The following is a 27,780-nucleotide window of genomic DNA, read 5'->3' as shown; positions in this document are numbered from 1 at the left end:
TCTTGTCTAGGTAAAAGGAAAGTTTGTGTGTGTGGTTGTATGAGTGGCGATTGACTGCATTACCATTTCCTGTTTGAGCTGCTAGGAAACAGAGGAAATTATACACTCCCACATGGTTGACAGAAAAGGGAACTGGTGTCCACACACTTAAATAGAAGCAGCGAGTCAGTCATTGTGTGTTACAAAGCTGAATTACAGAACAGAATTACCAACTAAGACTGGAAGTGTGCAATCATGGAGCTGGAACCTAAAAAGATCAGGGAAGGATATTTGGTTAAAAAGGTAAGATGTTCTTTAATTGCAGTACATTTCTTAAATGTTTAAAAGTTGTGTACAGTTTTAAGAAGGATTTAAAGTCATGAATCAATATTAAACATATCATTTATGCAAGTGTTTCCTGTACAATATTACTAGTATAAAAAATGTCCCTTTGAAAAAAAAAAAAAAAGTTACTATTTGACTTTACTTTTTGCTTCCTGAGCTACATTAGAGCTTGGAGATTATATCATCTCAATACCTTCTAATGCCTGTCGGAAAAAGAAGCATGGCTAGAACAGTGGTAAGCTTGTGTACCCTTATAACAGTTTACTGTGGCAAAGCACAGCCAATCATGATAAATCACAGACAGCTATGGTAAAGAATTGCAAAAAATGCACAGCAAATGCATGATACATGCAAAGCATAAATATTGTAAAGAGACAACTAGTTTTTATAGTGTTGAAAGTAACTTTAAAAGCTTTAAAAATAACAATTCTAATGGGCATTTTATATTGGTGAGCAGAATATTTGGTATATCATTTTAACTTGAGTGTTTTATTCTGAAATACCTCAACACAATCTGCTCCATAGAGACCACAGATATATTGATGTTATCAGACTGAAAAAGCAGCATCACAGCTCATTAAAAAAAAAAAAAAAAAAAAAAAAAAAAAAGGATATTGAACAAGACATACTGTAACAATTTTTCTCAAGTACTGGCTTTAAAAAAAAAAAAAAAAACATTATATAGTATAAATAACACATGATTTCTTAAAATGTCCAGCTGATAAAAGCGTGTAATTTCTGAAACCAGTAACTATAAACCACTCAAACTTCTGCCTTGGTGGTTATGAGGTCTCTAAAACCATTTTCTTTTTATTATTCTCTGAGAAAAATCTTGTGACTCACTGCAACAGTGAAAGACAACTTTCACGTGTTTACTGGTTGTTTTACAAGAGAAGATTCCGGAATTACCTTTGACCTTCTACACAACCCAGGTTGAGCCCAAAGGGTGCCCACACACCAGTTTGAGAACCAGTGTAATAGGGGTCCCCGCTGTGTCACACCTTTAAAACTGTAAAGAAAGAGTATTATGCTTTCTAGTCATTGTTAATGAAGCGTTCTGTGTGTTATACTGCTACTGAAAATGCTGCTAATGTTAATAATTTTTATAATTCAGGCAGTTTCAAAATCAGACGATGTCTCATATCCTAGCAGTTCGTTGGAAATAGGAATGTTTATTAAACAGATTAATTCTTAATTATGCAACATGTTTTTTATAGAAACCAAAATGTATTTTTTAAAAGTGAAATCTGTCCATTGTGGTATACAATTCATTACAAAGCCATCTATTATTATTATTATTATTATTATTATTATTATTATTATTATTATTATTATTGCTCCAGTGTATGGTTGGGTGAACTCTGTTCAGCTGGAAAAGGGAACTGATCCCTAACAACTGTTCATTAATAACCCCTCAGTTCTGTAAACCAACAAAACCCAACATTTTCAAAACAAAATTTCCTTCAAGTGAAAATAGTTCTCATTTTTCAAAGATGGACACAATAAGGGTTTTACATTTGAGAAAAGAAAACCAAAACCATTTATCTGAAGAACTGCTTAATATGCAATGCAAGTTTTTTCATGTCACTGTTAACGTTCTTCGTTTTTAGAAACCACTGTGTGAAAAAGAACATTCATAGACTGAAGCTTTTTTCAGTTACATACATAGACATAAAAAATGCCCTCCACAAGTTCCTTTTAGAGCTTTGTTGGTTTGCGTTACCAGAAACTGCCTAAAGCAGTACTTGTGGTTCACATCTGATATGAACCATTTTATTCACCAAAGACCTTTTCTGATATGTATATTCTAACAGGCACTTAGAGAAACATCCACATCACACCCAGAGGAAGCTTGTGAAATACTCTTACAAAATGTGAGCCATGGTGTTGTGTAATGGGAAGTGTTGTGTGAAGCCCTGTCATTACAGATTCTGTCCCATCAGTGAGAATCTGTTCTAATTGTAACAGGGTAGCATCAGGAATGAGACTCAGTCAGGAACTGCTGGAACCCATTAAAATGATTTATACTGTAATCAAATAAAAGCAAAAAAAAAAGAAATTAAACTCATCCTGCCCATTCATGACTACATCCACAGACATCAAGGACAGCAGGTGAACAAGTGTGTTTTTAGTTTCCAATAACAGAAGCATTGGGGCAGTACCACTTCAAATGTTTGTGATGTTCCCCTGTGCAAGAAAGGTGGGCTGGCTTGCTACATGGACATGTGAAGTTTAGTAACTGGGATAGTGAGTAATAAAATGTCAACAGGGGGTAAGCAGTTCTGTAAAACTTGAGGTTTCCAATCATCTACAAATGACTTTTAATGACCATTAGGAAAACAAAAATCCATAAATAAAAAAAAAAATGTATCAGAGAAATAAAATGCCATTTTCTGATGAGATATTTCTCAAAAAAGAAGAAAATTGCATTTTCTCCTACACTACAGCCATTAAAAGTTGTGCTTTTTAAATTTTTGCATACAGTTTATGTAGACCAGCTGCTCAAATGTAGCTCACTGATAAAGGCGATATCAGCTCTTTAAACCGACCAGTCTACATATATTAGTTCTGTGAGATTGCAGTCTATGTTATAGCCTTATGTAACAATACCATGTGACAAATCAGGCCTTTTTTTCTAATTTGAACAGGACAGCATCAAGAATGAGACTCAATCAGGAACAGCTGCAGTTTAAAGCGCTGGTGCAGACATTTAATAGACAAAAACAAACACAGGAACAAACAAAACCAGCACGAGGGCCAAAATAAAGATTCAAACCAAACAATACTGTATCCACACACTTCTGTCAGGCTGGGCATTCTCCTTCACTGAACAGTTACAAACTAAATAGTTTAACATACCATTTACACTCACCTAACTCCCTCAACACCAACCCCTATTAAAGGGAAATCCTCCATTATATCTCATGTGGCTGGAGCCTAATTAACCATGAATCATTCAATTAAGGCTCCAGCCACATTCTCACATATATTCTGGCAGGGATGAATATAACCCCCTCCCAACCCTATAGATACACACATACAAACACTAGTGTACTTACATGTAGGGCATCTGTCCTGCCACACTAATATATACAGTAATGATAGTAGGGGCCACACCCTTAATCGATTCTAAGCCCACTTTTTACCATTTGCCTCTGTCTTCGTATAGACCAAACTGTTCCTAATAAAATGCCCACCTCCTGTGTATATCATTTGATAATACTTGGGTTCAATATGACTAGGTGTTAAGGTCCCATATGAATAGGTATCAGAATGTAGGATTGCATAGTAGTAACATCTGAATAAGAAATGTTTGGTTTGTGTTTTTTTCTTAATTTTTCTACTTCTTAAGATGGCCACAATTCATAATCAATTCAGGTGACGCAACATGGGAACAGCAGATAGCAGAATACTGAAAGTATAACTGTGGCAGGCTGGTGAGTGGAGAGGCCCAGAGACAGCCTGCAGTTCAGAAAAGTAACAATTTTATTATAAATAAACACAAAAATAAAAGTGCACAAGGGCAAAATAAAGATCTTTAAACACAAATAGAAAGATAACAAAATTTACAAAAATAATGTTTCCAGGCTGGGCAATTCCTTCACTGGATTTAAAAACAACCACCAAACAACCACCAAACAACCACCAAACAACCACCAAACAACCACCAAACAACCACCTCCTTCCTCAGCTCCCTCCTCCTCAATGAGGAAGAAGAGGTCTCCTTTTATGTCAGGTGGCTGGGCGCTGATTGATCGTTAATTAACCTAATCAACTAATCAACCACAGCCACCTGAACATAATAAACCCAGACAGGGAGGGGAAATTAACCCCTTCCCTGCCAATTTAAAAAGGGCAGAGCTTTGCTCTGCCACAATAACCATTTAAAAAAAATGTTTTTACTGTATTATCATTTGCATAGAAAACTTTTGTATTTGGTGTCTGTAATTGAGCAGTTAGATATTGCATACAAATGTCATGACAGAATAATGTTTAAGCTTCTAATGTTTATGTTAAATTGTGTTTGTGTGATCTTTTGCTATTAAACATGTATATACTGACACTGAAATGCCCAGACACAATCATGGGGCATTCTTAATGATGTAATGACTTCTAATGACTCTTGTTTGACATGTTCAGCTATCTGTGACTTGTGGCCTACCATGCAGGTCAATTAGTTCATGCTAAATATAAATAGGACATTGTCAATTTGGTGATATTTTTGGAATAAGAAATAGTACATAAAAGGGGAGGGCTGTCCAACAGATGACTCTTGAGCAATCTATGGCTAATTGAGCACCTCTGGGGTAGAGGTTTAGGTGTACTAAGAAGGGCCAGTCATACCGCAAACATACCACAATTTGCATTTTCGTTGCGATATTTAACAAAGTATACATTTTGTCGTATGTACTAAGAGAAAATATGTCAATGAAGAGAGACGCAATATACTAATTTAAATATTTGTTGCATCTTCTTAGCGAGATCTCTAGCATTATACATTGTCAGAGTCATGCGAAATTATTCAAATAAATAGTTGGAGTTGAGTTGTGGTTTGCTGCAGCACAGGGTGCCTGAAGGATAATATCTATACATGCAAGGGTGCAAGAATTCAAAAGTTTTTGTTAAATGTAAACATTGTCTGTACAGTGCATTCTGTTCTGTCTTCATTTTACCTATTTTAATACTGTTATATATATATATATATATATATATATATATATATATATATATATATATATAATATATAGTTTAATCCCATCAGATCCTATAGTGGGGCTCCAACCTTCACCCCAAAAAGCTTTTCATAATCATACAGTAGCCCCTTGCTAAAGCAGATGTTTGTCAGACATAAGGGTCGACATAAGACATTTGTTTTGGGTAGGCTGCACATTACACTATGTAAAAATATTTATCTGTACAGTAGGTCTATACAGTACAGTAGTAAAAAATCAAATGACTACCTAGTGCACTTTCTTTTTACTTTAACCTATAGACTACCGGTAACACAAAATAAATCATGCTGCTGCATTGTACACATTATTTTTAATTGAAACTAAATGATTTCAGCTTTTTTGTTTTATTATTTATTTTTTTATTTATTTATTTTTTAACTTGGCCTAGTAAAAACACAACACAAAGTAAATCATGGTCCTATACAGATGCTCAGAATGAGCTGGAGGGGTTAGTGGCACATGTGTGCAGTCTATTGCTCCCAAAACGTTGGGGAAACCAGAAATGTCATAGAAATTTGTTTTCAAGGCTTGTAAGTACACCCTGCATTTTGTACTTGGGTGTTAGCCTCAAAATGCATTGAACACAACTGGCAACGCATGAGAAAAAGGGGATTAGGAAATGTCAGCAACAAGTGTGACTGTTTAAAACATGCTTTCAAAAGTTTTTAAGAAATTGATGCAATTTTAAGTGTCGCAATTGCCTTGAGATTTCTTACTTCTCATAATATTTGAGAACCCTCATTTGCACTATGTCCATGTCACAGAAATACAATTAACCTTGATTGTAAATCTCCCTCCTGAACTGTGATGGTACTAAGCGAGGACAGAGTTTTTTTGACAGGCTGGCCTGACAGTTCTTTCCCTGGGTCGGGAAGTCGGTCAGTCTGGAAAAAGGCAAAACTCTGTTGCAAGAATGTATCGCAGATTGTAAAGGCAGCTGCATTTTTTTACCAAGAGGTCATGCGTGACAGCATATAAGGGGGGGGCGGAGACTCGTAATCAGTTCCTTCGCATTGGTTTGTAGTTAAAGCCAAAAGGACAATAAAAATGTGTTGTCATTGAAAACCGTGAATGTTGTATTTTTGATTATTTTGTCTTGTCTTGTCTTGTCTTGCACGTTACCGGACAGTTAACACAGTTGTGGAGCTGTCGCCAGGAGCAGCACGAAACCAGACAACACTGCACCTTTGTCACAAATAGAACCGTATTTGCACCACTATCACTAATTCACGCACTAACAGACTTGTGTACAGACTTTTGTGTTTTGTGTGGATGTGTAATAAAATATGATTATTATTTGCGGGGGAACACAGGGATTATAAATTAAGTAAATTAAGTAATAAACGGCACTGTATTACACACCTCCATTATTATTTACTCTTTGTTTTGCCGTCAGGATTACACCTGGATTACAATTGGTTGTCTGTTCTTTAATCACCTGTACCTGCACACAGCCCACCACACATTTATGCAGGAATGCCCATAAATGCATATTCATCTAAGCTTGAACCACAAAAAAAATAAAAAAATAAACTGCTGCCACAAAGCATTCCCTAAAAAGTTGCAAATAGCATTGTGCTTGTTTAGTACATTTCACCCTAGACTTCCAACTTGTTTGGGTTTGTGACTATTGCGACAGGCTCAACATTTTAGTACATCTACCCTTATTCAGTGTTGTTAATTTAAAAGCACTGCAAGGACAATAGTTATAATCAGAGGAAGCAGGTGCTGTACGGTAAAAATACTACAATATTGATGTAATGTCTTGGCCTAATGATTAAATTGTGAATTATCCTTTAGTATAAATTAATTTTCTACTACATATAGTCTTTTTTTAATTGCTAGTAAACTAATCTCATTTTATATTAAAGTTTTTTTTTTTCTTTTCATTAGTAATACTTTTCCAAGGAGCTTTAAAGACTTCTTTATCCACAAACATTGGACAGCTCTGGTACATAGCACTCTTTCAAATACATTGAGTTGTAAGTCTCATAAGGGCAACTAAATAGGTATTTTTTATGTTTCTTATAAAGCAACACTGGTCAACACACAGAAAGATACAGTAGCTGAAGGCTACATAGTGCCATCGATTATTCCTATACTAGGTAAGTGAAAAGAAATGGTTGGGGAGAAAGCTTCCTAAGTGGTTTGCATTGGGTAAAGATATTGCATTGGGTAAAGATATGCATTGTTGTTCACTTGTCTGACATTTTTACTCCATAAATTCTGACTGCAGTCATGCCATACAAATCTGCCACTGTAACATTGTGTGGGTTTGTGATTGCTTTAAAATCTTGGTCCTTCCAATTTCATGTATTGTTTCCTCTTCCAATATAGGGAACCCTGTTTAACTCCTGGAAGGCATTGTGGGTTGTGTTGTTTGATGATGGGATTGAATTCTACAAGAAGAAAACAGACAACAGTCCCAAAGGAATGATCCCGCTGAAAGGGAGTTCCATCTCTACTCTATGCCAAGACTATGGAAAAAGAACGGTGTGTAGTATGTCTTGTTCTGTTTTTTACTTTTGCTATTTTTTGACAACATGTTATTTTTGATGTTTGGTTCTGGAGAGGTGTGGTCACGTGCAGTGAAGGAAGGAGGTCCACACAATCGTTCTCCCAAAACAGTCTGTGTTTTAATAATAACAAAAACAATAACAAAACAAATAAGTAATACCAACACAAAATAATCCACCCCTTTACCAGCAATGGTATTGGGGGGTCCACGGCAGCTCTTCTTAATAAAAATAAAAAGTAAACAAAAACGGGACTTTGTCCGTCCCCACGTTCTCCGTGCACGCAGTATTCTTGGTGCTGAGAAGCGTGGTGCCGTGAGTGGTGCGGTGCGGTGCTGTGCTGTGCTGTGCAGGGATGTGCTCTGTGCTCAGCCGGTCCGCGGCTCACTCCTCCTCTGCAACACAAAACACACGTAATCCAAACAAACAAATCAAGGCTCCGGCCATCTAGTTTCAGTCTTTAGCATTTGACTTAAAGGCTTGCTTTTAGAATTGTTTTAGAAAGTTGCGCTGTTGATGACTTGAAGTAAATAGCTTTGAGAATATAGTCCATTGCGTTTCTGTCGGTGCAAAGACAGGATGAATACTATGCAAACAGAATTTCTATAACTGTCGCTATATTTATTTGCTTGCCACGTAACGTTTCAGTATACATGCAGCTTTTTAAATATTATATTACTCATCAGTAGTAGTTCCTGTCTGTTTTTGTTCGGTATAGACAACCGTAGAAGCTCAAATTAATCTCCATGATAGAATTTGATATGGTTTTGTCAAACTGTTATTTACAATAGGATATCAGTTACCTGAAGATATTGCATATTGCAGAAGAATAATGACTCAGACCATTAAAATATGCCAATTTCCTGTTTATTAAGAGTAATTGGTTTTGAAAACGTGAAATTTGAAATCCTAGTGAGTTGCACTACTGTACAGTAATGTAACAGGCCATTTACAGGAGTGAGGGAAAGCAATAAATCACTGAGACCTTTTTTTGTATTCTGTTTATATACCAAGCCACTTTTTGAAGCTTGTCCTGGTGTTCTAAACTGTATCTAATTCAGTACATGTTACAAGGCAGCCTCGATTGAAGAAATCACCAACCAACAAATGCAACATACGATTTATTAAAATCTACAAAATTAAAACACACAGTGTGAGGATATAACTGTACAGAAATGTATTCATTTATCATTGTACAGTGGAATCGAGACATTGAGGTAGTCTTTATATGGAGTGAATTTTCTGTACACATAAAAGGTTAATGTTTTGCAATTCTTTACAAATGCTAAATCCTCTTGAAATGAGAAGTATAAGAATAAAAAGGTAGAGTACTGTGACACAGTAAAGTGTCGCCCGTTACATGCACATTTTCATGCTGTCATTGATAAACATTAAGCCTACATGTACCTTTTCTTTCAGTTTGTTATGAAACTCAGCACAGGAAAGCAACAAGATCACTTTTTTCAGGCTGCTTTTCTAGAAGAGAGGGATGCCTGGATAAAAGACATCAAGACAGCAATCACATGCCTTGAAGCAGGATGCAAATTTGCAAGAAGATCTACACGGAGATCAATAAGATTGTCAGAAAATGTCGATTTAAGGTAATTCTTAATTTGTCCAAGGGAATTGCATTCAAAAGGCAAAATATACAGTGCCGTGAAAAAGTCAGATTTTACTGAATTTTTGCATATTTCTGACACAGAATGTTCAGATCAGATCTTCAAACAAAATCTAATATTAGATAAAAGGGACCCTGAGTGAACAAATAACACAAAATTTTGATACTTATTTCATTCATTTGTTAAAGTTATGCAACACCCAATGCCCCCGTGTAAAAAAGTAATCGCCCTCTTAGACTCAATAACTGGTTAAGCCACCTTTAGCAGCAATAACTGCAACCAAATGCTTTCTGTAGTTATTGATCAGTCTCTTACAGCTCCATGGAGGAATTTTGGCCCACTCCTTCATGCAGCTCTGCTTCAACTCAGTGATATTTGTGGGTTTTCGAGCATAAACTGCTCGCTTCACGTCCTGCCACAACATCTCAATGGAGTTTAGGTCTGGACTTTGAATAGGCCATTCCAAAATTTCTTGTTCTTCAACCATTCTGATGTAGAATTGCTTGTGTGTTCCGGATCATTGTCTTGCTGCATGACCCAGATGCGCTTCAGCTTCAGCTCAAGGATGGATGGCCTGACATTCTCCTGTAGAATTTTCTGATACAGAGCAGAATTCATGGTTCCTTCAATGATGGCAAGTCATCCAGGTCCTGATACAGCAAAGCATCCCCAAATCATGACACTATCACCACCATGCTTGACCGTTGGTATGAGGTTCTTACAGTAAAACGCAGTGTTTGGTTTTCGCCAGACATAACAGGGCCCATGTTGGCCAAAAAGTTCCACTTTTGACTTATCTGTCCATAGAACATTGTTCCAGAACTCTTCAGGATCATCCAGGTGCTTTTTGGCAAATTTGAGATAAGCATTCATGTTCTTCTTAGTGAGCAGTGGTTTCCGCCTTGCTACTCTGCCATGAATCCCATTTTTGCCCAGTGTCTTTCTGATGGTGGAGTTATGAACACTGATCTTAGCTGAGGTGAGAGAAGCCTGCAGAGCTCTGGATGTTGTTCTAGGGAAAGAAGTAATTTACAAACCGCTAACCAAGATCATGCAGCAGTCTCTTGACACAGGGGTGGTACCGACAGACTGGAAAATTGCAAACGTAATACCGATCCACAAAAAGGGAAACAAAACTGAACCAGGTAACTACAGACCAGTAAGCCTGACTTCTATTATATGCAAACTTATGGAAACTATAATAAGATCCAAAATGGAAAATTACCTATATGGTAACAGGGTACTGGGAGACAGTCAACATGGTTTTAGGAAAGGGAGATCGTGCCTAACTAACTTGCTTGATTTTTTTGAGGATGCAACATCCATAATGGATAATTGCAAAGCATATGACATGGTTTATTTAGATTTCCAGAAAGCTTTTGACAAAGTCCCGCACAAAAGATTAATTCTCAAACTGAACGCAGTTGGGATTCAAGGAAACACATGTACATGGATTAGGGAGTGGTTAACATGTAGAAAACAGAAAGTACTGATTAGAGGAAAAACCTCAGAATGGAGTGTGGTAACCAGCGGTGTACCACAGGGATCAGTATTAGGTCCTCTGCTATTCCTAATCTACATTAATGATTTAGATTCTGGTATAGTAAGCAAACTTGTTAAATTTGCAGACGACACAAAAGTAGGAGGAGTGGCAAACACTGTTGCAGCAGCAAAGGTCATTCAAAATGATCTAGACAAGATTCAGAACTGGGCAGACACATGGCAAATGACATTTAATAGAGAAAAGTGTAAGGTACTGCACGCAGGAAATAAAAATGTACATTATAAATATCATATGGGAGATATTGAAATTGGAGAAGGAATCTATGAAAAAGACCTAGGAGTTTTTGTTGACTCAGAAATGTCTTCATCTAGGCAATGTGGGGAAGCTATAAAAAAGGCTAACAAGATGCTCGGATACATTGTGAAAAGTGTTGAATTTAAATCAAGGGAAGTAATGTTAAAACTGTACAATGCACTTGTAAGACCTCATCTTGAATATTGTGTGCAGTTCTGGTCACCTCGCTATAAAAAAGATATTGCTGCTCTAGAAAGAGTGCAAAGAAGAGCGACCAGAATTATTCCGGGCTTAAAAGGCATGTCATATGCAGACAGGCTAAAAGAATTGAATCTGTTCAGTCTTGAACAAAGAAGACTACGTGGCGACCTAATTCAAGCATTCAAAATTCTAAAAGGTATTGACAGTGTCGACCCAAGGAACTTTTTCAGCCTGAAAAAAGAAACAAGGACCAGGGGTCACAAATGGAGTTTAGAAAAAGGGGCATTCAGAACAGAAAATAGGAGACACATTTTTACACAGAGAATTGTGAGGGTCTGGAATCAACTCCCCAGTAATGTTGTTGAAGCTGACACCCTGGGATCCTTCAAGAAGCTGCTTGATGAGATTTTGGGATCAATAAGCTACTAACAACCAAACGAGCAAGATGGGCCGAATGGCCTCCTCTCGTTTGTAAACTTTCTTATGTTCTTATGTTCTTATGTTCTTTGTGACTTCCTGGACGATTTTACACCTTGCTCCTGGAGAGATTTTGGCAGGACGGCCACTCCTGGGAAGATTCACTACTGTTCCAAACGTTCTCCATTTGGACAATATGGCTCTGACTGTGGTTTGGTGGAGACCCAGAGCCTTAGAAATGGCTTTGTAACCCTTTCCAGACTGACAGGCATCAACAACTTTTTTTTATATAGAGGTCTTCAGGAATTTCTTTTAACTGTGGCATGATGTGTCTATAGAACCTGTGTGCTGACAACTTCACTCTGATGGTAAGGGCCAAAATTAGTGAGATTTATATTGGGCAGGGCTGGCTCAAATCAGGCCTGATTTTTACCAAAGTATTCAAACAGCCGACCCTAATTATCCCTTTAATTGGGTTGCGTTAACTATGGGGGGCCATAACTTTTTCACACCTGAAGATTGCATGTTTGATAACCTTGCACACCAAATAAATAAAAGAAGCACCAAACTTTGGTGTCATTTTTTCTCTCAGACTCTCTCCATATACTACTACAACCCACAAAAAGATCTGACCAAATTCAATGTGAAAAATGTGCAAACATGCAGAAAATCAAACATGGGGCAAATACTTTTTCACGGCACTGTAGTTATAATTTTGGTTCTGCTTTTCTATTATTCATCTATGAACATTAAATTAACTGTAACACATTTTCCCCAATTATCACAGTTGTTACTTTGACTGTACAAAAACAATGCATTTGTCTTTTTATGTATTCAATCACATTAGATTTAAAGAAAATCAATGAGACTATATTTTTGGAACAGATTTCTAATTTTCATGTACAACCATCTTAAACATCTTTGAGCTTTATGAATGACAGCCACTGTGTTTTTCATGATTATTATTTTTGTTATTTGGATTATTATTTTACTGTAATATTTAGCAAGTTTGTCAGCATTTTTCTTTCTTTTAGCGCTCTTCATATTTCCATGAGGGATCAAGACTCTGGAGTGAAAGAACTGAAACTGGAGAAAGACAAACGAGTCTTCAATTACTGTTTCACAGGTAGATGCTGTACATGTTTTACAAACCTCTGTGTCTAAGTTTACATTGAACAAACTATAAGAAATTAGATAATTAAATAAGCAATAACAACATACATAATACAAGAAATTCCCATAATGAAACACATGAACCCACACAGGAAATATGTTTGCCAAACTTTCTAATCTTAGCAAAAGGCTTGTGATACCACCATGGTTATACAAATATCATTTAAGCAAATTAATTATGTAACTGCTGATGTTTTTAATACTCTTAATGCAGTATTAGTTTATGGTTTGAATTATCATTGGTGCTTTAAATTGTCATTCACAAATAGTAGATCCTTGTTTTGGCTTCTTAACTTTTGTCTAAAAATATATACATGTACTATATCAGATTTAAACAAGCATGCATGTTAATCATTTTGTGGGGGTTTATTTAAGTAACTAACTGCAGTGGAAATTGAATGTACTGCTGGCCTTTATTCTACTGTTGTCTAGTACACTAGATGTGGCCTCATGTATGAAAAATGTTTTTATCTTTACTTTCCAGAATATTATTAAGAATTAATGATATCGGTGACATGCAGCTGTTGTTATAGAATCATTATGACATAGTAATAAAACTACAAACAAAAGGTGCTGCACTTGGCAACATTACCTCGGTTGTCGCTACTCGCACGACCCGGGTCAACGACCTACACTAGTGGCTTCCCTCAGCCTGCTATAAACAATACTTCGGGGGTCTGCCCAAGGTTTCCCCGCTACTACTATCTTTCTTTTGTTTTTCTTTTCTGTCATATTTCTTCTTCCGGTTTCTTTCTGCCGGCTTGTTCTCGGTCGTGGACTAGCGCTTCCTCACGCTCGGCGCGTCTAGAAGGGGAGACCTGAGGAAACAGTAGAGCGTTATTTTATAGGGCTAACAATCTCCCCAACACCCACCTCTCAGCCTCCAAGTCCACACAATCCCTTTCCCACCTCCCCTTGTCACTGCCATGGCCCACAGGTGGGTATTGAACGACTGCTGTCCTCTTCCTGCAGCACTATGAACATGCCAGCAGAGTCAGCACAGATCTCCCCCTGCTACAGTACCAAAAGGTGCAAAATGAAAAAGGAAAAGGTAATGTGGGTAAGCAAAAATGTGAGTAATTGATAAAAAAAAAAAAATCAACTATATCAGGAAGAAGGACATGTAGTCCTTGATATAATAGATTTTCTTTATCAATTATTCACATTTTTGTGTATATACATTCCCTTTATATATATATATATATATATATATATATATATATATATATATATATACACACACACACACACACACACACACACACACATATATATATATATATATATATATATATATATATATATATATATATATATATATATATATATATATATACAATCAACCTGTAACATTGGGATATGAGTTTGAAAGTCACTGTTTTACAAAATATCTTAATCCCCTGACTGTGGCTCTGCCCTTGGAAATACTGGCAGGGATGGAGTTAAATTCTCCTCCCTGCCCAGGTTGATTGCCCCAGGTGGGAGCAATCAACTAATATAATTATTTAATTATCATTTAGCCACCTGGAATAAAAGGAGGCCTCAGCCTCCCAGTAGAGAGAAGGGAGCTGAGGAAGCAGGTTGGTGGTTTTTTGGTTGTTTGGAAAGATTGAATCCAGTGAAGGCATTGCCCAGCCTGGAAATTGTTATTTTTGTAAGTTTTGCTTTTTGTCTTTCTTTTTGTGTTTAAATTGCTTTGTTTTGGCCCTTGTGCCCTTTCATTTTTGTGTTTATTTATAATAAAATAGTTATTTTTTTGAACTGCAGTCTGTCTCTGGGCCTCTGTCCACTCGCCAGCTTGCCACAGGGACGTTTAAGGCACGTTACATAAAACACTTCTTCCCACACTTCGACTATTTAATAAAACTGTTTAGTTTGAAACACTGCAGATATTCACCAATGACTGACAGAATTCCGATTGCGTGGCTTGTTCTCTCCTCATTAACTGCTCATTTGGGAGCCCAAAGTGATACACAAAAGGTTTAGTAATGTTTAAGGAAACTTTTTTTTAGTCAAAGTTTAACGACAGGTCTAGTTTAGCCTTTGCACCAGGAGCCCACAGGCAGGACAGAAGAGGAGGAGGGGTAGCGCTATACATAAGAAACAGTCTTGAAGCCCAGGTGTTAAACCTGGACAAAGAAAATAAAACCGAATCAATATGGGTCAGAATAACAGACAAAAATTCAAAGGGCATAATAATAGGAGCATGCTATAGACCGCCAGATTCAAACAGTGAGCAAAATAATCTGTTATAAAATGACATTAGAAATGCGTGTAGCAAAGGAGAAGCCATACTAATGGGGGATTTCAACTTCCCCTATATAAAATGGGAAAACCTGATGGGTAGCAAGAAGGATGAAATTGAAATGGTGGAAATGACAAATGACTGCTTCCTAACACAATTTGTCAAGGCACCGACTAGAGGGGAGGCATGCCTTGATTTAGTCTTTTCAAATAACAAAGACAGAATAACTAAAACAGAGGTCAGAGAACCACTGGCAAACTCAGACCACAACATGGTCTCATTTGAAGTGTTTTTTAAAACCCCAAAAGTAATGACTAAAGCTAAGTTTTACAATTTTAGAAAAGCAAACTACAAAGGTATGAAACAGAGACTAACAGAAGTAGATTGGAGTAAAATAGAGAAAACACCCACAGAAGAAGAATGGTTGTTCTTCAAAAATGTAGTACTAGAGGCGCAAAACAATTACATCCCTAAAGTAGACAAATCTAAATGTAAAACTAAATTGCCAAAATGGTTTAATAGATCAATTAAAAAAAATATTCAGCGAAAAAAGGCACTTTACAGAGCATTAAAAAGGGACCAAAAACAAAGTACGCAGAAAGAGTACACAGAACTGCAAACGCAAGTCAAAAAGGAAGTTAGAAAGGCCAAGAGAGAAATAGAAATGAACATTGCTAAGGGAGCTAAAACCAATTCCAAAATGTTTTTCCAATATTACAACAGCAAGAGAACATTCAAAGAGGAGATTAAATGTTTAAGAGATACAAATGGCAAAATCGTAGATGAAGAAAAAAAAATAGCAAATATATTAAATGATTACTTTTCACAAGTTTTTACAAAGGAAGATACTGACAACATGCCCCACATGTCATCCAGTTCCTATCCAGTTTTAAATAACTTTAGCATAACTGAGGCAGAAGTGTTAAAGGGACTAGGATTTATTATTTAAAATAAACAAATCCCCTGGGCCGGATGAGATCCTCCCAGTAGTACTCAAAGAAATGAAAGAAGTAATTTACAAACCGCTAACCAAGATCATGCAGCAGTCTCTTGACACAGGGGTGGTACCGACAGATTGGAAAATTGCAAACGTAATACCGATCCACAAAAAGGGAAACAAAACTGAACCAGGTAACTACAGACCAGTAAGCCTGACTTCTATTATATGCAAACTTATGGAAACTATAATAAGATCCAAAATGGAAAATTACCTATATGGTAACAGGGTACTGGGAGACAGTCAACATGGTTTTAGGAAAGGATTTAGAGAATGATTTAGATTCTGGTATAGTAAGCAAACTTGTTAAATTTGCAGATGACACAAAAATAGGAGGAGTGGCAAACACTGTTGCAGCAGAAAAGGTCATTCAAAATGATCTAGACAAGATTCAGAACTGGGCAGACACATGGTAAATGACATTTAATAGAGAAAAGTGTAAGGTACTGCACGCAGGAAATAAAAATGTACATTATAAATATCATATGGGAGATACTGAAATTGGAGAAGGAATCTATGAAAAAGACCTAGGAGTTTTTGTTGACACAGAAATGTCTTCATCTTCAACAAGATGCTCAGATACATTGTGAAAAGTGTTGAATTTAAATCAAGGAAAGTAATATTAAAACTGTACAATGCACTAGTAAGATCTCATCTTGAATATTGCGTTCAGTTCTGGTCACCTCGCTATAAAAAAGAGATTGCTGCTCTAGAAAGAGTGCAAAGAAGAGCGACCAGAATTATTCCGGGCTTAAAAGGCATGTCATATGCAGACAGGCTAAAAGAATTGAATCTGTTCAGTCTTGAACAAAGAAGACTACGTGGCAACCTAATTCAAGCATTCAAAATTCTAAAAGGTATTGACAGTGTCGATCCAAGGGACTTTTTCAGCCTGAAAAAAGAAACAAGGACCAGGGGTCACAAATGGAGATTAGACAAAGGGGCATTCAGAACAGAAAATAGGAGGCACTTTTTTACATAGAGAATTGTGAGGGTCTGGAATCAACTCCCCAGTAATGTTGTTTAAGCTGACACCCTGGGATCCTTCAAGAAGCTGCTTGATGAGATTTTGGGATCAATAAGCTACTAACAACCAAACAAGCAAGATGGGCCGAATGGCCTCCTCTCGTTTGTAAACGTTCTTATGTTCTTATGTTCTTAACAACAACGAAATGTAAGACGACATTTGCAAGCTAGAATTTATAGGCCATACATAAATGTATTCAACCTGCCTGACGAGGACATCATACTGTATACAAAACCGAATCAATATGGGTCAGAATAACAGACAAAAATTCAAAAGGCATAATAATAGGAGCATGCTATAGACCGCCAGATTCAGACAGTGAGCAAAATAATCTGTTATACAATGACTTTAGAAATGTGTGTAGTAAAGGAGAAGCCATACTAACGGGGGATTTCAACTTCCCCCAAATAAAATGGGAAAACCCGGTGGGTAGCGCGAAGGATGAAATAGAAATGGTGGAAATGACAAATGACTGCTTCCTAACACAATTTGTGAAGGCACCCACTAGAGGGGAGGCATGCCTTGATTTAGTCTTTTCAAATAACGAAGATAGAATAACTAAAACAGAGGTCAGAGAACCACTGGCAAACTCAGACCACAACATGGTCTCATTTGAAGTGTTTTTTAAATCCCCAAAAGTAAAGACTAAAGCTAAGGTTTACAATTTTAGAAAAGCAAACTATGAAGGCATGAAACAGAGACTAACAGAAGTAGATTGGAGTAAAATAGAGAAAACACCCACAGAAGAAGGATGGTTGTTCTTCAAAAATGTAGTACTAGAGGCGCAAAACAATTATATCCCTAAAGTAGACAAATCTAAATGTAAAACTAAATTGCCAAAATGGTTTAATAGATCAATTAAAAAAAATATTCAGCGAAAAAAGGCACTTTACAGAGCATTAAAAAAGGACCAAAAAGAAAGTACACAGAAAGAGTACACAGAACTGCAAACAAGTCAAAAAGGAAGTCAGAAAGGCCAAGAGAGAGAGAGAGAGAAATGAACATTGCTAAGGGGGCTAAAACCAATTCCAAGATGTTTTTTCCAATATTACAACAGCAAGAGAACATTCAAAGAGGAGATTAAATGTTTAAGAGATACAAATGGCAAAATCGTAGAGGAAGAAAAAAAAATAGCAAATATGTTAAATGATTACTTTTCACAAGTTTTTACAAAGGAAGATACTGACAACATGCCCCACATGTCATCCAGTTCCTATCCAGTTTTAAATAACTTTAGCATAACTGAGGCAGAAGTGTTAAAGGGACTAGGAGCTCTTAAAATAAACAAATCCCCTGGGCCGGATGAGATCCTCCCAGTAGTACTCAAAGAAATGAAAGAAGTAATTTACAAACCGCTAACCAAGATCATGCAGCAGTCTCTTGACACAGGGGTGGTACTGACAGACTGGAAAATTGCAAACGTAATACCGATCCACAAAAAGGGAAACAAAACTGAACCAGTTAATTACAGACCAGTAAGCCTGACTTCTATTATATGCAAACTTATGGAAACTATAATAAGATCCAAAATGGAAAATTACCTATATGGTAACAGTATCCTGGGAGACAGTCAACATGGTTTTAGGAAAGGGAGATCATGCCTAACTAACTTGCTTGATTTTTTTGAGGATGCAACATCGATAATGGATAATTGCAAAGCATATGACATGGTTTATTTAGATTTCCAGAAAGCTTTTGACAAAGTCCCGCACAAAAGATTAATTCTCAAACTGAACGCAGTTGGGATTCAAGGAAACGCATGTACATGGATTAAGGAGTGGTTAACATGTAGAAAACAGAAAGTACTGATTAGAGGAAAAACCTCAGAATGGAGTGTGGTAACCAGTGTGTACCACGGGGATCAGTATTAGGTCCTCTGCTATTCCTAATCTACATTAATGATTTAGATTCTGGTATAGTAAGCAAACTTGTTAAATTTGCAGACGACACAAAAGTAGGAGGAGTGGCAAACACTGTTGTAACAGCAAAGGTCATTCAAAATGATCTAGACAAGATTCAAAACTGGGCAGACACATGGCAAATGACATTTAATAGAGAAAAGTGTAAGGTACTGCACGCAGGAAATAAAAATGTACATTATAAATATCATATGGGAGTGTGACAGGGTCTTCCTCGGGTCACACGCGTGGGTAGCCGCTGTTCAAGCATACAGAGAGACAGAGGTGGTGTTGAAACGCCGGCACAGGCGCGCAGGATTTATTAACAACAAACAGAAAGTGAAAGTAAAATAAAGGCGGTCATGTGACGTTACCAGCGATGGTAACGCACAGAGGACAGATACAGAAAACTGTACAAAAAGTGCAAAATAAAACACAATACCCCAAACTATAACTCAAAAGGTGCCGTGAAAACGGCAGGCCTTGCAGCAGCCCCGATCACAGCGATCGCCATGCTTTTATACTGACGCTCCGCTGAGACACGCCCACCCGCCTGCTGGAACAGCTGATTGCTTTCAGCTGCTGCTCCACGCAGACCGGTAATCGTCCCCAGTGGAGCGCCACAGCAGCTAAACAATTAAATCAATATTAACAATTAACACAAAAACATACAATAAACTACATATTTCACTGTGCAAGGCTTACGCTTTGCCACATATCCTCCCGCTCAGAATGGAACCCATAGGGGTCCATTCGACAAAACAAAAAAAAACACAAGGGTGGATGGGAGGGAACATTAGAGCCAGGCGCAACCTCCATACCAGACACCAGGCTCCAACGTTAGCATCGCTAAACAATAAACATGCACACACATACAACCACTATCCACATACCAATAATTAACAACAATACACCCACAATTATTACCCCCTAAACCCAGTGTCCCTTCACGGGGCTCCTCTCCAGAGGATTGACCCGCCTCCTTCTGTGACGATCCCCCACAAACGACAGGTCCTCCTTCGCTGACGCTCGGCAGGCAGTTCCTCCCGCTGGCGTCCGGGCAGGCAGTCTCTCCTCCTCCCTCGCCAGCTTCCAGGACCGGAACTCCTCCTTCTGCAGCTCTCGGGAACGGACCCTCCTCGGCCTCTCTGGCGTTCGGGCAGGATGTCTCGGCTCCTTCACAGTGCCTTTAAGGACAGCGGCTCCATCCCTCTCCTTCAGCAGCCCCTCAGGGTTACCTGCGGTCTGCCCTTGTCCCCCCCAAAAAATTTCAGGGGTTTGCTCCTCCTGTCTCTCTGTAGCCATCTAGCCTTGCTTCGGCAGGATGCAGCGGAATCCACTTCCGACACCATATGTGACAGGGTCTTCCTCGAGTCACGCGTGTGGGTAGCCGCTGTTCAAGCATACAGAGAGACAGAGGTGGTGTTGAAACGCCGGCACAGGCGCGCAGGATTTATTAACAACAAAAAGAAAGTGAAAGTAAAATAAAGGCGGTCATGTGACGTTACCAGCGATGGTAACGCACAGAGGACAGATACAGAAAACCGTACAAAAAGTGCAAAATAAAACACAATACCCCAAACTATAACTCAAAAGGTGCCGTGAAAACGGCAGGCCTTGCAGCAGCCCCGATCACAGCGATCAACATGCTTTTATACTGACGCTCCGCTGAGACACGCCCACCCGCCTGCTGGAACAGCTGATTGCTTTCAGCTGCTGCTCCACGCAGACCGGTAATCGTCCCCAGTGGAGCGCCACAGCAGCTAAACAATTAAATCAATATTAACAATTAACACAAAAACATACAATAAACTACATATTTCACTGTGCAAGGCTTACGCTTTGCCACAGGGAGATACTGAAATTGGAGAAGGAATCTATGAAAAAGACCTAGTTGTTTTTGTTGACTCAGAAATGTCTTCATCTAGACAATGTGGGGAAGCTATACAAAAGGCTAACAAGATGCTCGGATACATTGTGAAAAGTGTTGAATTTAAATCAAGGGAAGTAATGTTAAAACTGTACAATGCACTAGTAAGACCTCATCTTGAATATTGTGTGCAGTTCTGGTCACCTCGCTATAAAAAAGAGATTGCTGCTCTAGAAAGAGTGCAAAGAAGAGCGACCAGAATTATTCCGGGCTTAAAAGGCATGTCATATGCAGACAGGCTAAAAGAATTGAATCTGTTCAGTCTTGAACAAAGAAGACTACGTGGCGACCTAATTCAAGCATTCAAAATTCTAAAAGGTATTGACAGTGTCGACCCAAGGGACTTTTTCAGCCTGAAAAAAGAAACAAGGACCAGGGGTCACAAATGGAGATTAGACAAAGGGGCATTCAGAACAGAAAATAGGAGGCACTTTTTTACATAGAGAATTGTGAGGGTCTGGAATCAACTCCCCAGTAATGTTGTTTAAGCTGACACCCTGGGATCCTTCAAGAAGCTGCTTGATGAGATTTTGGGATCAATAAGCTACTAACAACCAAACGAGCAAGATGGGCCGAATGGCCTCCTCTCGTTTGTAAACTTTCTTATGTTCTTATGTTCTTATACAACAGCTCAGATTAGATCGGGCAGCAATATTAGATTTGTGCAAGGTACTAAAGAATGAATTGGAAAGCCTGACAGCCAGAAGCCACGCACTACCTGTGCATATCAAAAATATTAATGGCATTGGGATTTTATGCAACAGGGTATTTTCAGAGTCGAAAAATACATATTTGGGGTCACCCATTCAATCCATATGTTACCTGATGCAGGTCACAGATGTGTTAGCTCGTAAGGCAGGCGATTATATATCAATTTTCCCACTGACAAGCAACAACAGCGTCAAGTGTTGGGGGCAATTGATTGCACACATGTGGCATTACGGACACCTTCTGATGGGGCTACAATGTACTTGCAATTACTGTGACTAGATTTTCAAAGCTCAAAACCAGGATACATTATTAAATAATTGATAAAACCATTTAAATATAGACTTGTATATAAAATAAAAAATTGTTCATTTTTTTTGGTTCTTTTGGTCCAGGAATATAATATATATAATATGTATCATAGTATATATTATATTGGTATCCATTATATTAATATTGTATGTTTTGGTGTGTGTGTGTGTGTGTGTGTGAAGTGTAACTTCACATTAAGGAAATAAATTTTATAAATTTACAACAAGTTTTCAATTGTTTACATGTTCCCTACATGTTGAAGTTTCATTGTACACATTTGATTTCAGCTGACCATGCTGAAATAAACAATAAATAATGTTTTTTTCTAAAAAGCATTTATCTTTTTTTGTGTTTTTTTTTTGTACTAAACAGGGTGAATGAGACTACGGTATTAAACTTTTTTTTATGAAAGCCTAGTGTGTGCACATTTATTTCGTGGATGACATGTACCTGTAACCTTTATAGTTAAAGAGTTATAAGTACAAATCTAAGTGGGGAAAAAAAAAAAAAATAGGTGAAAATAGCACTGAACATTACTAAATATGATGATAATGGCTTTTACTGGCCAGCAACTTTAACTATCCCAAAATATTCCTATTTCTTACTACAATACATGTACATGTAATAGCAAATGCTGACAATGTACGTTATTGGATAGTAATGTGCTAAGACATGTAACATGTTTGTAACATGTACTGTATGTGTCACATAAACCCCATGCAATCCAAAGTTGTATATGAACGGTAATTTTATTGACCTCTAATATATAATATGCATGAAACACTTTTCGGTCATCTGTTTAACTACTGGAGCACAACTACAGACTGCACCAGTAAACCCAACTGTATAAATGTACTTGAATACACACAGTGCATTCTTTATTTTAGTTGCTTTGAAACCCCATAACCCATTTTCACTTTGCTTTCTGGCTATCAGGAAACACTGTCATTGACTGGCTGATGGCAAACAAGAAGACAAGAAATCGGCAGGAAGGTGTCATGCTTGCGACTGCTCTTCTGAATGAAGGTTATCTGCAGCATGCTGGAAACATTTCTAAAAAGGCAGTGGAAAGTGTATCAGATGTCACATTCCTTGATCAACATGACGCTCTTTATTACTTTGTAAGTATTGCTATTGTGGAATGATTTTCATCACCTCAGCGAGAGTGCCTAGGTTTACTGTTCTTCAACCATCACTTTGGAAGCAAACACTGGCATCCAGTCACAAATCTCATGCTGTCAACCAAACAAACACACAATAGAGAGTCTTAAACGGAGGAATTCTAAAAGTCATTTCATCACTAAAGCTGCTTTTCAGAGTGTGCCTTTTACAGCTATGACTACAAATAAATGTTTAAATGCTTTCCCTTTTGCAAAGCTTGTACTTGATTTTTGCAGGCAGACAGTGGCTTTTACTGTGAGGGATATTCAAGCGACGAAGATGTGGTTTGGAAAGAAGAGTTCAGAGGGGCAGTTGTGAAACAGGGGTACCTACTGAAACAGGTTAGAAACTATTTTTTAATCGCTCTTGTTTTTCTTTTTCAAATATTTTCTTCCCCACCTGAAAAACAAAATGATGTTTTAGTCAAAGTTTCATTAGCACCACTTTTTCTATCAATAAATACACCAGTTAAAGGTAAAACAAATGTACAATATTAAATAATTCTTACTTTAAGTCTTACAGTACTGATGCAAAAAAAAAAAAAAAAAAAACTTGTGGGGGACTAACTAGAAACATCTTGTAATCATATTTAGTACAGAACATCTCCCTATGAACCTTGCTGAGCTCAACGTTTGTAAACATAAATTTAAAATGTGATTAAACACGGCAACAAAATAACAGTTGGAAACCAAATACCATGAATAAAATGCAAGTTAATTTTTACAAGTACATTTTGCAAGTAAAATTCTACAAGTAAAACTTTACAAGTAAATTAACTTGGGAGCTAGGCAACTTATTTTTCTCATATTGACATTTATAAGAAAACAAATATTGTGTAACTCCCAAGTAAGATAGCTTTTTTTTTGTACATTCTAGCTTTTGAATTAGTTGTTCATTTCTATTTGTAACTTTTTCCATTATACAGTTCCCTTCTCAGACAAAATGATGCTAATGACATCAAGAAAATGGCTTCGCGAATTTTACAAATCAAATACTGAACCAGTAGGACAAAATCCTTCCTTCTAGTACATACATTTTTAAAGCGTGCGACATGAGAGCTACATGTAAAACCAGTTTTATCTTGAGGAAGTGTTGGACAAACAAAGATGGTATCTTGGAAGAATGATATATGACTCATTTTGCCTTGATTATTATCAGTTGATTATGTTCAGGTAATTTCTTCTTGTGGCTTACTACCTTCCTGCTGGCTTATCAATCATATATATATATGATTATATAGTTTATATATATATATATATATATATATATATATATATATATATATATATATATATATATATATATTTATTTTTTTTTTTTTTTTTTTTTTTTTTTTTAAATTCACCATACATGAAGAATGGACATAAAAAGATTAAGACCTCAAACTGGGGTGCAAGTAAAAAAAGAAAACCCTCAATGCATACAACCCAGAGTATAACACGCATGACTGAGTTGCTTTTGGTTACATGTTTTGTATAACATTGGTTTCATGTACAATGGACATCTTTTGTATACTACTCAATAAAAAATACCAAGAATACTACCACATTCTTTAAAATATAGGGTCATAGTCACAAACCTTTAGTGAATCTACATTCTAAATACATCATTCGTCACTAGCTGCAACTACAGACACCCAAAAATGTAAATGTAACATAGACCTGACATAGCTATGTATGTCTTGCAGTTTGTAGAATGTGGTTAGGATAATCTCCAATGCCAGTATTCCAGCCATTGGACATTGATATACTGGGACTCTGTTGTCTAGTAAATGTAGGACAGAAACAGTTGGGTCCGTCCATATACAGTAGTCATCACTGTGCAGTTTGTTATCTGTGACAATGTGACTACAATAACTTGAGTACGTTTTCACAAAAAAACAGCCTGCAACATGGTAGAAAGGCAGATGAGGCCAAGGTCCAGAACCCTCCTCAAAACTTGTTGGGTCATAATTTATTAAGTGGGTCAAATTGTTACCTCAGATAACGACACCGTAATAACTTGAGTATATTTTTACAAAACATCTCAAAACATGCTTGAAAGTCAGATATAGCCAAGGTCCAGAACCCTGTTGCCAGTGTGTCATATTTGCTGACCAACTGTAACGTCTGTAAAGCTATTTGATTTTTAAGATAGCAATTCATAAATACAATATCTGTCTTACAGGGACAACGAAGGAAAAACTGGAAAGTGAGAAAATTTATTCTAAGAGATGATCCTGCCTACATGCATTACTACGATCCTTCCAAGGTAATCGGATGCTGTCATATTACAATCTTACTTGTTTCAATACCAGCACTGTAACTTCAGTAGCATAAGTCCTGCATCCACAACATTCACCAAAATAGCTACAAATCTTAAATAGGACCATTTGATGGGTTTAAACAATGTTCATATTTTACTATGCTGATGCAATCATTCTTGTTTTTTGTCAAGGTAACACAGAGGTATCTTATGGGAATGAGGATATTCTTCCTATTTAGAAACAAAATTTGACTAAAAGTGTTAAAATAAATAAACAACAATCAAATTAGCAGGTGGATCTAGCATTATTTTGGTCTGCAAATACATCAAATGTCAAAACAGAAAACATTTTGAGCAATGTAAACAATAACAAAGGCATTACCACAAAAATAGTACTACTTTGCAGTACATGCATTTATAATCTCAGGACTGGTGAACTGACCAATGTTCTAATTATTATAAATACAATGTAAATCTTTTTCCACAATACCACTACAATAGTAGCTAGTTTTATCCTATTTCATATTGTATTTTGGTAGTATTATTGCACTTACTGTAAACTACACTGTATTCAAATATTAAGCTCGCATTAGAACCCTGTACTGCCCTGTAACACGTCATCTTGGATAAAAATGCCTGCCAATTAAATAAACAAATAAATAAATTGATACAACACCCGTAGTGCTGACGTCGCCTTTTGTTTGTTGGGTTTCTGATTCCCCTTCAATAGTTTCACCCTAAAACAATTAAAAATTGTATTTAAAAAAAAAAAAAAAAAACTCTGCTGGAATAAAACAGGGTTTTATTAATATGCAATTACACTAAGCTTGTATAATAGCATTCGACACCATTGAAAAAATGTGAATTGCCAGATTATCTGAGAGGTTATTTAAATTGGTAAACCATGTATACACAGTAATGCTTTCTGTACAATCTTTCAAAAGATTGAAGATATTCTTTTCTCTGCATATTGCTTTTAATTTGTCTACAGGGCGAGGATTATGCTCTTGGTGCGATCCACTTGCATGGCTCTGTGGTGACTGCTATAGAATACGTACGAGATGGTAAGCATGCAGGGTGTGTAAGAAGTATATAGATCATATAGGAGTTGTGTCTAATTATACATCCCACCCTTTGGATAACATGTAAAACCAGGGTCCTGTTTACTGTATTGGTTTTACACTGGGTCTTTGGCTTTAACTAAAGTGCAGCCAAAACATAATAATCTTTCTCATCTAGCATATGGTCATAAGAGTATACTCAGAGGGCCATATTTAAATAAATCAGACCTGCTTTGCCTACCTATCTATCCGGTTATCTAAGATTAACAATGTTATGTTCTTTTTTAGCTAAGAAGTACGATGTGGAAGGCAATCTCTTTGAAATCATCACATCAGATGAAACTCACTACTTTCTACAAACAGCTACATCTACTGAGCGGAAAGAGTGGATCCAGGCCATTCAAACAGTGGCTAAGACTGGAAAATAGTGTAGGCTATATCAAAAGTACCAAGCTGTGAAATTTTATTTTGAGGATTTGATTCAATCTACCAATCTAAGATGCAAATGTGTTTACACAGCATTAAAAAGTCTTCAGAAACGAAAAGAAAAAAACAACTTTCATTCCTCTCGCTTTTGGTTTCTATATCACAGCATTCTGTTATCTAGCCATTAATGGCGCACTTTATTTATCCTTAACTAACAATCCTTTATAGAAATATATACTGTATCCACTCGGGTTTATTCAAGATGATCCCATTGTTGTGAAACTGCATTTTACCATTTATTCTCCCAAGCAATTCATACCTGGGGAACATGGCATGTACACTTCAAACTCTATTGGTTCTCCAAAGCAAGAAAAATATCTGGATAGTCTTGTACCTGGGTAACATATATAGTGATGAATGGTACAATGATGGGCAGGTGTGTTACATTTTGTTGGTGAAATCTAGGCCTATTCTCACATGAATGTTTCCTGTCCCTGAACTAAAACCCCCAAGGTTCAAAGTTATCTTCAACATACTATGGCCCATTTTTATAGGAAAAGTTCTATTTTAGATCATTTTGTTGAAGAATGCTTCAGATTCCTGTTCACATGGCATTGCTTATTTAATAAAGAGTTTTTTCACCTTTAAAAGTTGTTTGCAGTGAGGTCAATGTCATACAACTCTTCTGTGTTCTGTGTCCTTGGTACAATTCTTTCATACCCTATTATGCATGATGCTTCTAAATCTTTCTTTATCTGGCTTTTAACCTTGGCTTTTTTTCAGCTGCTCGGATGATTCTCCTACTTGCTGTACCTGTACGTTTCTTTGGGAGTCCACTTCTTTCAAGCATTTAGTTGAAGCTGTTTATGTTGGAATTTTTTTTGTCTTTTGACATTATAAGCACAGCTTAGTTACTATATAATGGTTTTCAATCAATTAATCTTTTAAAATTAGTTCTATTACATTTTTACAGACTTTTAGTAAAAGTGC

The 27,780-nt window shown here is 36.9% G+C and overlaps 1 protein-coding gene across 1 annotated transcript; it reads left to right on the top strand.

Annotated features, from left to right (window-relative positions):
- Positions 1-148: 148 nt before the first annotated feature.
- LOC121317236 (pleckstrin-like) lies at positions 149-27,780 on the top strand. Its single transcript, XM_041252945.1, has 9 exons — positions 149-282; positions 7,395-7,550; positions 8,993-9,174; positions 12,643-12,734; positions 22,835-23,019; positions 23,296-23,400; positions 25,226-25,309; positions 26,295-26,367; positions 26,653-27,780. Exons 1-9 carry the CDS (start codon positions 235-237, stop codon positions 26,790-26,792), a joined length of 1,065 nt encoding a protein of 354 aa, XP_041108879.1. The 5' UTR covers positions 149-234; the 3' UTR covers positions 26,793-27,780.

This window comes from Polyodon spathula, chromosome 6 (genome assembly GCF_017654505.1).
Source record: "Polyodon spathula isolate WHYD16114869_AA chromosome 6, ASM1765450v1, whole genome shotgun sequence".
Classification (NCBI taxonomy): Eukaryota; Metazoa; Chordata; class Actinopteri; order Acipenseriformes; family Polyodontidae; genus Polyodon; species Polyodon spathula.
The sequence above is the reverse complement of the archived record's forward strand: the minus strand, read 5'-3'. Positions and strand labels throughout refer to the sequence as shown.